The sequence below is a fragment of the Odocoileus virginianus genome, chromosome 16 (genome assembly GCF_023699985.2).
Source record: "Odocoileus virginianus isolate 20LAN1187 ecotype Illinois chromosome 16, Ovbor_1.2, whole genome shotgun sequence".
Classification (NCBI taxonomy): Eukaryota; Metazoa; Chordata; class Mammalia; order Artiodactyla; family Cervidae; genus Odocoileus; species Odocoileus virginianus.
In genome coordinates, this window is record NC_069689.1 from 59308217 (window position 1) to 59320303 (window position 12087).

The 12087-nt window shown below is 48.3% G+C and overlaps 1 protein-coding gene across 4 annotated transcripts in view; it reads right to left on the reverse strand.

Moving 5' to 3' along the window:
- The window catches only part of PDE8A (phosphodiesterase 8A), a 151319-nt gene extending 139998 nt beyond the window's left edge, over positions 1 to 11321 (reverse strand). The window contains exon 1 of one of the 4 annotated variants that reach the window (XM_070478298.1): positions 10825 to 11321. In XM_070478298.1, coding sequence (XP_070334399.1) covers positions 10825 to 10893 — 69 coding nt within the window. In that variant the 5' untranslated portion in view covers positions 10894 to 11321. Of the gene's footprint in view, positions 1 to 6498; positions 6597 to 9653; positions 10665 to 10824 lie in introns of those variants that run through there. The other 3 variants (XM_070478296.1, XM_070478297.1, XM_070478299.1) reach the window with 3 other exon arrangements.
- Between the last annotated feature and the right edge of the window lie 766 nt (positions 11322 to 12087).

The following is a 12087-nucleotide window of genomic DNA, read 5'->3' on the forward strand; positions in this document are numbered from 1 at the left end:
TACTTCTGTCCTGAGGGCAGGGCCTCCTGCTTGGCTCCAGATCTTCTGTAGGAGGCACTCAAATCAACCTGCCAGTCATTTCAGTCTGTAAAATAAACTTTCTCTGCCTAACTGAATTTTATAGTAATTATTTCTTTGGTTTTTCTTCATAGCTTTAATATCTATATGCATGTGTATATCACATACATTCCTACATAATATACTGCTTAGCTATTAATCTTTAAAAGGGTCACACTTTATAAATTCTTCTCTAAGTTTTCTTTCAACATTGTTTTGAGACTGATCTATGTTGACACCTGTAGCTATAAGCCAATCATTTTTTTGCTTGTTTTCCCTGAACTTTAAACTTTTTCTTTTGTATTAGAGTGTAGCCAATTAACAATGTTGTGATAGTCTCAGGTGAGCAGCAAAGGGACTCAGCCACACATATACATGTATCCATTCTCCCCCAAACCCCACTGTCACCCAGGCTGGCATATAACATTGACTTCCATGTTTAGCCATTCATTTTCAAAGCTGAAAAGCATTCTTTTGCATAGTACAACTTATTCATCCATTATGTTGCTGAGGGATACTTGAGTTTTATCAAAAAGGTTGCTATTATCAATAAAAGCAATGCTCCAATGAACATTCTTGTACATATCTCAGCACACATATGTACACATGTATTTCTAGGGTTAAAACTGCTAGGTCACAGGGTCACATGTTTAGCTCTCCTTGGTAATGACAATGGTTTTCCAAGCAGTTGAGCTGAATTACACTTATACTGTTGAAGAATTCCTCAAAAATACTGTCAGGCTTTTAGAAAACATGGAAGCAACCTAAACATCTATCAACAGAGGGATGGATAAACAAGATGTGGTACATATAAACAATGGAGTATTACTCAGCCATTAAGAAGAATGGAATAATGCCATTTGCACCAATATGGATTGGATCTAGAGACTGTCATACTGAGTGAAATAAGTCAGACAGTGAAGGAGAAATATCCTATGACATCCCTTACATGTATAATCTAAAAAGAAATGATACAAATAAACTTAAAAAACAGAAAGAGACCCACAGACTTGGAGAACAAACTTATGGTTGTGGGGGTGGGGGGAGGCATGGGGGGAAGGGGTAACTGGGGAGTTTGAGACAGACACATACACACGGATACGTCTGAAATGGACCAACAAGGACCTATTGTATAGCACATGGAACTCTGCTCAGTGTTGTGTGGTGGCCTGGATGGGAGGGAGATTTGAGGGAGAATGGAAATATGTGTATGTATGGCTGGGTCACTTCACTCTTCACTTGAAACTGTCACAACATTGTTAATCAGTTATACCTCAATACAAAATAAAAAGTTAAAATATTGTCAGGCTTTTAAACATTTGCCCATTTGGTAGGTATAAAATGTTATTTCATTGTGGTTTTAATTTGCATTTCTCCAACGAGGCTGACATCTTTTCACATATTTAATGGCCATTTGGTTTCCTCTTTAATGAGCTCCTTGTCCAAGTCTTTGCTTATTTTTCAATTAATCTTTTTCTTATCTATTGTAGGAGTTCTAGATATATTCTGAATACTAATCCTTCATTGGTATTAAGTGTTGCAAACATCGTCTTTCAGTTTATGGTTTCCTTCCTTTTCACTCTCTTTTGTTGAGAAGTTCTTTATTTTAATCTAGTTTAATTTATCACCCCTTTCCTTCAGGGTAAATGCTTTGCGTAACTTATTTAGTGCAAACAGGAGACTGTTTTTCATTTGGGCTCCTCTGGTGGCTCAACGGTAAAGAATCCGCCTGCCAATGCAGGAAGCACTGGGTTCAATCCCTGGGACGGGAAGATCCCTTGGAGAAGGAAATGGCAACCCACGCCAGTATCCTTGCCTGGGAAATCCTATGGAGGGCTACAACCCATGGGGTGACCAGAGTCGGAGGTGCCTTAGCAACTGAACAAAAGAACCCAGAGACCATGATGACACATTTATATTTCCTTTCAATAAACTGTTAAAATGAAAACTTCAAAAAGGAAGTTACATAAACAATCAACATATGAAAACATTCACAAAATGATTAGCCATCAAGGAAATCAAAATCAAAATCACAAGGACATATCACTACACACCCACCAGAATGGCCAAAATTAAAAGACTGATAACACCAAACTGGGGCAAGGATGCAGACCACCAAACTTTCCTTATACACAGTTGGCAGGAAGGTGAAACTGTGGAACCCTGAAGAAAGGTCAAGCAGTTTCTTAGAAAGCTAAACATAGTAGATAATAGCTATCCTATGACCGAGCAATTCCACTTCTTGGTATGAACCTAAGAAAGATGAAAGTACATGCCCACGTAATAATCTATATGCCAAAATATTCATAGCAGCTGTACTCTTAATAGCCGAAAATGAAATGTAGGCCTAGCATCCACTGACAAGAGAATGAGTAAGTGAACTGTGATCTAGTCACAAAACAGAATACAACTCAGCCAAGAAAGAGCCACCTACTGACTCATGTGACATAGATGACTCTCAAAAATACTACGCTGAAGCCTTAGACAAAAGAATACATTCAAGACTCTATCTCTATGAAGCCTAGAATAGGCAAAAATAATTTATAATGGAAAAAAATATAAGAACTGTGGTTGTTGATGGGTAAGGTTAGGAATGGAGAAGGAGCACAGAGAACTTTCTAGGGTGATGGTAATATTCTGTATCCTGACAGAGATTCTGCATTACACAGGCATACACATTTGTCAAAAAAAAAAGAGAGACAAATTTTGATCTCTAGGTGATATGCATAGTGAAGTGTTTAGGAGTTAAGTATATTGATGTGTGCAACTTACTTGGAAATGGCTCCAAAACTAAAACAGATTTGTGGGTGGATAGAGAAATGATAAAGCAAACAAAGGCAAGTGTTACCTATAAAATCTCGGTGGTGGGTACACACGTAAGAATTCTTTCAACTTTGCTATATGTTTGAAATTTTTCAAACTAATAAAATATTAGGGGAAAGATAAAAATGTATTTTTAAAAGGAAGAGATATGCTTTAAAAAATAAGCAGATAGAGGGCTTCCCTGGCAGTCCAGTCCACACTGCCAGTGTAGGCAGCTTGGGTTCGGTCCCTGGTCACGGAACTAAGATCTCCCACGCTGTGCAGCACAGTAAAAAAAAAAAAAAAAAATTAAATATAAGCAAATATATTTAAGCAAAGTTTGTCCTTGAGAAAGGTAACTGAAAGAAAAAGATCAATTCTTACATGTACTGGCGCTTTGGAATTAACAAAACATGCACACAGACTATTTTAAATGATCTTCACCAAAATCCAGGTATTCTAGTCTCATTTCATGCTTGAGAAAACGTGGGTCAGAACTTGCTGAATATCACACAGCTGGCACCTCATGGTGCTGGCTTTAAACACAGACACCTGTGGCTCCCTCACTTCTCTTCTTTCCAACACGCCTCACTTGGGAGCTGCTGTAAATCTCAAACGTGTGAAGACCCCGTGGAAACTGCCGCGGGCCTCCAGCCCTTCACTTGTCCTGGGAGCAGAGGACAAGGCTGGAGCAGTGCCGCACTGAAGGGCAGGACATGGACGGGAGACGCGCGCTGAGCAGGCGAGGAGCACGGTCTCCACAGGTCGAAGGTGAATTTTCAGCCCACACAGCATAAAAGCTGGCCATCCCTGCTCTGTCCATTGGGGCTCTCCAGGCAAGGGTGCTGGAGTGGGTTGCCAAGCCCTTCTCCAGGGATCTGCCCGACCCAGAGACTGAACCCTGCACCGCAGGCAGACTCTTTACTCTTCAGCCACCAGGGAAGTCCTGGTGTTCTTTGAGGCCATCCAGAAAGTGTGGGGGAAACTGAGCTTGCATTCCCGTCTGTGCAGATGAGGCCTGTAGCAAAGAAGCTCCAGCACAAGACTTGTCAAAACAGCTCTCTCACAAGATACTCCAGCACTCATCTTACAGAGCAGGACAAAAGCAGAGCAGAGGGCTGGGACCCAGGCACGATGCTCAACCCTGACATGGCCAAAATGAGAGGCAAAAGCTTCACTAATCATCCTGAAGATTAATCACTGGCTTCAGGGTATTTTGGCTTTTTATTAAAGCATAACACACCCCCAATAATTTCTGTTAAATTTAAACAGGTGAGATAGCCCCATGGAATAGAAATAAAGCCCTTTCAGCCTTAGAGACTGGTGTATTTATCCAAACTCAGTGTGCCAAACGCTTTGGGAACCGTACTGAAACCAGGACATAGCCCTTGCCCTCCAGAGGCCTATAATCAAGCAGCAGGCTTGGGAGAGAAATCTGAGCCCACCAGAGCTCTACGGGAGGTCCCAACCGAGAGCTCAAGGGAGGGTGTGTATGTGTGGAACTGGGGGCAGAAGAAGGGGTGAGGGGTTGCCCTGCAGGCCGGCTCCTACAGAGGTCCTAGCTAAGGAAGGTTACCTGCAGCCTGAGCAGGAAAGGGAGGAGAAAGCAGCCCTGAGGGATGCCTGCCGACTTGTTATAGAGTTAAGAGGGGAGATTAGAGGGCCTCACAGAATGCCTGACTGGAGGCATTACCTGGGACAGGGCCGAATACAGCTGCAACTTCCGCAGACATGGGAACCTAAGCTAGGACTGGAACCAATCTCCCCAGTAAATCAAGACTTGAAATTTTAGTAACAGATTCAGGATGCCTGCTTAAAGCCCAGGTGGACCCACGATGCTCATAGCTGAGTGGGAGGCCAGAGAATGGTGGATATAACACTGGGACAGGTGGTTGGTTATCAGAGCAACCAGCCAGGAGATAAGCGCCAGGAACAATGGATTTGCATCCCTGCTTAACTGTCTGGTCCTGGGTGAGTTTCTAACTTCCGGCACCTTATCTGCAGGAGGGAAATGACACCAGCCACCTCACAGGGCTGAAGAGAGATAAGGTCCACAAGGCATCCAGCAAAGTGCCACAACACAGGAGGCATCTCGGAAAGCCAGGTGCAACTCGGACAAAGAGCTTGCACTCCCAGAACCTCAGAGTCCGAGGCCTCCTACCACCCACCCCTGTGTGCAGAGAAACCAGGCAGGAGCCACCAACAGCGGATACACCCAAGGGCTTATCCATGTGCCAGTCAACTTCTCCCTCTGTTTTCTGATTTCTTCTTAATTTTTAAAGATACTCTGTCCTTTAAGGCATTTTAGGTAATTCGGAGATGACTGCCTCACCCCACGGCCTCACATCCCGAACCATCCCCTACGGAGGAACCCAATCCAAACAGGCAAGTAGTCCAAGGGGTCACCAGCATCACAAGACACTTGACAGGGAACGTTTATGCCAGAAGGGACCGAACACTCACTCCAGCAAGAAGAAGGTCAAGGCCGGCCGAGGGCAGGTCTGAGATGACAGAGCTGTGACCTTCATCACATCACTCTTAAGAACCACACTTAACAGTCATGGTGGTAATGACATTAAGCACTAAAAAAAAAAGTGTATAATACAAAGTATTTATGTATATAATAGGCATTCAAGAATATTTAAAAAGCAGTTATCTTTATAGCTAGGCTTGGCAAGATAATGAGATTCTACACACCAAACGGCATAAGAACATAAGGATTAGAGAACTCAGAGCCCATGAGCTCAAGATAAAATTCTTACTTCAGGAACAGAAAGTTGGGTCCCATTTTCTCAACTAAACTTTTACAGGGAAAGTTTCAGTAATTTATATAATCTATAATTCAAGGGTCAATGACCCTACTTGGGGAGGCGGGGGGAAGAGTGGTCACTCAGGTCACACAAAAAGAAAACTTTACTTTCTTTTAGGGAAATATGAGTTGGACTAATCCACTCTGTATATTAGCAGTAGGCAACAAATTTTATTCCAGAGCTAGGAAACACTAAGAAACCAGCAAATTTTGATGGCCTAGGGTGATTCATGTCACCAGTTTTATGGAGGATGGCGGGCTGGCAGGGAAAAGAAGGGAGAAAAGACTGGGAAGAAGGGGAAGGTGGTGAAAAATAAGAGAAAACTAGGTGGAGGGAAAGAAAATGACACAGCAAATACTAGAGAAGGACAGAGAGTCAGCCTGAGAGCTGACGGCAGGAACCCCTGGTGAGAGGTCAGCGTTGGCCGCGCTGTTACTGGTCACCTCTGTGTACTGCCCACCCTGCCGCACTAATCCTTAAATCTTCACGGGGAAACCTGGGCTCACCAGAGCGAAGATGGATTACTTCCTGGGTACAAAAGCGCTGAGAAAGGAATACCAGACACTTCCAAAATCTCAAGTCTAAATTCTACAGCCTCCACTCTAGGTAAAACTAGTTTCTATTTCTCCTTTACTAGGGCTGGCTGGATTTTCCACGTCTAACAGCCTAGTTCACACAATTCTCCAATTCAACCAATGTCTGTGGAAGGCCTACTGTGTGTGTGTGTGGGGGGGGGGGGGGCGCGTGCGTGAACACAGCAGTGATCAAAACAGAGGGGCTGCCCCTTCACAGGGCTGATGAGTGACACAGGGGGAGAGGGCGGACCCACCTTTAGTTGTTCCCTGCGTGTCTCCAAAAAGGGAGAGGGGGGAGCAGAAGGTCTCCTTGGACACTCCCGCCCCCACACTCAGATCTTTCAAGGGCAACTCAGAGTCCTAGCCAAGGAAAAGGAAAACGGAGTAAATCTAAAGACTGACAAGAAAATATTAAATGTTACAGTTAAAGTGCACCCTGATTCAAAACAAAACAAAACTGTAAGTGTTCAAACTGAACACAGCATTCATTATCTGTAACCACAGAGACTATAACTCCTGAAATGAATAAACAGCCAGCGTATTTTTAGTAATACTTGAACGAGTTCATAAAGATGAGCCAGCCTCGTGTATTACGAGATCCTGAAGTACCTTTGGAACCATTAAGGAGCAAATTATACTGACTGAGCTGCACTGCTCAGGGTATTTCTTGCACTTTGAATACTGTTATCTCACGTTCGGAATCATGACTTAACATGCGGCCTGCCTAAGATATACCTCAACAAATGGGCTCCATAATCAAACACATTTGGCAAGTGTTGCACATTCTTGGCTTGGAGGTTCACAGTGTGTTTTAGGAAATTACGTTTTCTGACAAATCCTGTATTAAAGAAATCTGACAAATTTAGCCTGAGCCAGTATTTCCCAAACTAACTTGACCACGGATCCTTTATCCATTTAATGCTTATTAACGGTCCACAAATTGCTTCATGGAACACATGTGGGATACACTACAGGTGTAGGGGATGCACTGCTTAATTACTGTGAAAATGCAATTGATTATCAATCTCCCAAGCATTCTGATAAACTGGTTTTTACTACATGGTACAGAAATACAAAAACTTCCCCAGTGAATTTCTGACTGGAATTCATTCAGTAAGCTGACTTACTATATTTTAATATGAAGTATTTTTTAATGAGCTAAAATTGGATCTTGGTATGTTTATATAAGGGAATTTAAATTCATTGTGTAATAATGCTAAATTGCTGAAAGCTTATCTTCTCTAAACATGGGTTTTTAAATTTCCACAACATACTGAGTATCTTAATTCCAGAAGATTCATTCCCTTAAAGAGAAAAATAGTGAATTAAAAATATGCTGATATTCACCTCTGCCCATCACTTGACAGGGCACGACTTGGTGACTAAACCACCACCGTCACTTGATATGGGCTTCCCTGGTGGCTCACTTGACAGGCCTAATTACAAATATCTGTAACTGAGATGTGGTATCAACATGTTGCAGTTCATGAATAACAAGCATGGGACTATTAATTCTGTGACTGTGGTGTTATTTATAATTTGGCTCCTCCTCTTGAAAAACTAACCTTAAATCTTGCACCAGAGGTTTTATGGAATCCAATTCCAGTGGCTGAAAAAGTTTCATCATTTTGTTAATAACAAAAATCAAATTCAACATTTATTTAGCACCTACTATATGCACGCCACTGGATTAAGCACTGTAATAATGAATGTATTTTTCTGGGTCCCCACTCAAGACAATGGCCTGGCAAGACTCTTAGAAACTCAGGGGTCCTCCTGGCAAAGTGGGTGGCAGAGAGCAAACTGCTGCACTGGAGATGCTTACAAGACACCTGGGTGAATTCAGGACATCCACAACTGCCCCCAGTAGGCCAATAAGGCACAAGACTTCTTGAAAAGCTACTCGTGTTAACTAAAAACTTAATATAACTTAATATAAGATAACCAATATCAGATCTGGGTCAAAAACTTGAAAGCTGTTAAAGCTTCCCTATTCAACTTCACCTGTGTAACACTTAAAAAAAAAAAAAAAAGCCAATTAGGTAGCTTAACCCACAAGCATTACAACGGTATTAAGAGCAGCTTAGGTAAGTAGTTCAAAACTATCACAGGGTTCTTCAATGACTCCACAGAAGGACTCCCAAATCTGATGGACAGAGTGAACCTGAATTTTCAGAGCACGTATGAGAGGGGGAGTGTTGCATCTAGGTTATGCAACACTGAAAAAGACTTTTAAAGACTTTTCACTTTCATGTAGAAAAGTCATGATAACTGCTGGAAATTTAAGAGAGAAAATGAACCAATTTCTAACCCTCTAACTGGAAGATCTAGCAGTAAGCAAGAAAATCAAGACAATTCTACAAATGACTCTTAAAATACAGCAGGAAAGAGACTGATGAGCCTCAACAATCTATATAGCCATGCATACAGGAATATGTCCCCCTAGATTAATAAACAAACGCGTGAATTCCAGCTCTAAAATTTCAAATCACAGAACCCAAAAGTGTCTGCAGTCTGTCTTCATGAACTTTTTTTCCTTTTTTAAAAAAGGAAAAACACCTTTCTTTTACAAAACCTTAACAAGGACGAAGCCCAGAAACTTTGGCTAAACACAGCCTAGGCAACAGGCGCTGGAGAAGACACGCAATTTTAAAAAGTTACAAAATGTCCCAGTAAGACTAGTTGATAAATTAACTTCGTTCTGCTGAATGCTTCAAAAACTGGGTTTCTGATAGTATTTTCTAATTAGACAGGCTTTAAGAACAACATGCATGCTAATAAACCGGGACCTCAAATACATGTGCAATGAAGCAAAGCTGATATTCCAGATTACATTTTAAATAGTCCAAAGAAAATGGAAAACTGCCACTGCAGGCTTGTGCAAAGCCCAAACAGGGAAAACACAACGGGGCGGTAGGGTCCAGTACCCCGGCTTCACAGACTGGCCGCCCTTCCCTTTCCACCACGAGAACCAGAACAAAGTTCACACTGACTGAACGTTCAGGGTCGCGCCTGAATATCCTGGGGGCCTGGGTTGGGGGGGTGGGGGGGGAGAAGGTGTCCTCCGCACCCGCTGTCCGGTAGGGAATGGATTCAAACGCCTCGGTCAAGTTCACGGCGGTCCCTCGCCCCAAACGGCGCGACAGACGTGCCCCAGGAACCGACGCCGCGGTTCGGGGAGCGTCCTCCTCACAACTCGGCTAAGCCGGGCCCCCAGGGACCGGGGTCGGTCCTCCTCCCGGCGCCGCCCCGGCCAGGACGGTCCGCGGGCGTCCGTCAAAGCCGGCCGAGAGGGCACCGCGGCCGGGGACGGAGCCCCGCCCGGCCCCGCGGGAAGGCTGCCGCCCCGCGGGGCCCGAGTTTCACCGCGGACCGCAGCCCCGGAGCCGCCCGCCCGGTGTCCCTTTACCTTGCTGCCGCTGCCTCCGCGAGGCTCGGACTCTGCGAGGCTGGAGCTGGGGGCCCGGGTCGAGGCGGCCGTCTTCTGGCCGGGTGGGAGGCTCGGCCCGCCGGGCGCGAGCGGCGGCGCCGCGGGGCCCGGCACGTCCTCGGCCTCCTTGCCGCCGGGGTACACCCCCCGGCTTTCGGAAATGTGGATGCTCGGGGCGCAGCCCATGCTGGCGGCAGCGCCGCGGACACGCTGGCGGGCAGCCGCGATCCGGTCAGTAAACGGCCCGCCCGGCGCCTCGGGGCCGCCGCGTGCGCCGTGTCATCGCCGCCTGGGCGGGCGGCGGCGGCGAGCGCGGGTCTCCCGTCAGGAAGTGCGGCCGCCCCTTTTATCGCGGTGCGGGCGCGGCGGCGGCGGTGGCGGCAGCGGCGGCAGCAGCGGCGGCGGTGGGGAGGGGGCGGTGGGGCGGGCAGCGCACCGCGGCCGCCCCTCCGAACATGCTCTTCCTGAGGAGGGAGCCTCCGGCTGCCTCCCCTCACATCGCCGCGCTCGCCTCCGCCGCGCCGCGCTTCCGGGGAATTTCGGGGGAGGAGATTTGCGCTCTCCCGGCCCGAGAGCCGACAAGTCCCCGCCGCGCGAGCGACGCCGCCCTCGCCGTGAGGCGGCGCGACCCCCCGAGGGGAGGTGAGCTTCGGGCTACGCCCGCTCCGGCTCCGGAGGCGCTGTGGCTGCCGCCTCCAGAGGCCCCGGGCTCTCACGTCGCTCCGCCGGCCGCCCCACGGATAAATGCCCCTGGCCCGAGGGCTGGTGGCTGAGAAACCTAGAATAGATCTCTGGCCGTTGAGCGGTGCGGGCCGGAGGAATCCCGTCGGGACAGCAAGGCCGCGTCCACCCCGGGAGGGACGGAGGGACGCGGACCTGAGGCCGCGCCGTCGAGAAGCGCTGAAGCGGAGGCGCTCGCCGGGGAGCTGCGGAAGGCGCGGCTCGGCTCCGCTCCGACTCCGCATTCCGAGCCGGGTCTTGCCGGCAGCACGCCGCGCCCAGCCCCCAGCGGTGACCTCCAACGGGTAGTGGCGTCAATGCAAAGCAGCTGGGGCGCCCGCCACCGCCTCCCGGCTCCGCCCGCCGTGGAGCATGCGCGGCCACGACGGGAGGGGCGCGCGGCCGGGCAGCCAGAGGGAGAACGACTTACCCAAGGCCGCACGTGGTCACTCCCGAGCCAGTGGTCTCTGATCTCCGGCCTGTGGTCACTGAAACCCATACCGCAGGGTTCGAATCCCGGCTCCGAAACTTAGCAGCTGCGTGACTTCGGTCAGGGCCCTGTCTCTGAGCCATTCAAGAGCCGGGGTTGGGAGTGGGGGGTGCCGGGTGTTACTGACTCGGGCTCAGTCCGTGTCGTCGCGCGCCAAGACTTGGAGCCCAAGGCCCGCCTACACCAGCGACTGGGAGGCTGGGATGACAAGAAGCCACATTTCGTGTCAGGCTGGGCATGCCCTCCTACTGTCTTAACCAGAGGAGGCCTGTGATGACGCCAGGCGCATTGCTGAAGGGCACCCCACACACATCGCCACCCGCTCACTGTGTGGCCTTGGGCGAATCACTTAGGCTCTCTGTGCCTGGGTCCCCTCCCACGATCAACTGGAGGGTGGCACCCCTAGTGTGCATCACGTATCCTTGAGCTGCCCACCTCGGACCCACCCTCACTCCCGCCCCTCCATCCCCGGCGGCTCGCGGTCAGCCGAGAGCCCGGCACGGCGGGTCCCTTTCCTCAGCCGCCTTCCACACCTTTCCTAGCGCGGCCCTGGAACGACCCTGAGGTGCCGCCCGCTCCCGCCTTGGTCCCGGCTACTATGAAGACCTGGAGGCGTATTCCGGGCTGGAGTCCCTGCTGCGGCGCTGGCACTGCCGCAGGGGCTCCAGCGCCGGGTTCCCTGCGGTGGCTCAGACTTAAGGGTGCCAGGGAACCTAAGATCCACAGCCCCTCGCGCCCCCTGCAGCAGGGATCTTTAGGGCCCGAGGTGGGCACCGGGCAGTTCCCCGAGGGCAGCCGAGCAGAAAGGCCTGGTAACCGGGGAGTAGCTTCCCGCTACCAGCCCTCTTTACTAGCCTAGCTGGCCCAAGCCACTGGCACATGACTTACATTATCAAGTTTAAGCACATTTAGCAATAATCATAATACGCCTCCCTGCTTTATAAAAGTACCAACGGCTCAATGACGATGTCTTAAAAGACACAAGGGAAGATTTTTACTATCACCAGTAATTCTACCAAAACTGCAGTGTTTTCTGCCTCTGTGCTGCTGGATTTAGAAGGTAATTTTTCCAAGCAGAACCTTGACTCTTCTAAATAAAGAGTAATTGGTGAAGAAAATCCTTTGAACCATCAGAGTTTGAAAGTCTGTCTCAGACCCTCTGTCCTCCGTGCCCTGCCTCACTGAGAAGTCTGGCCTTGACAA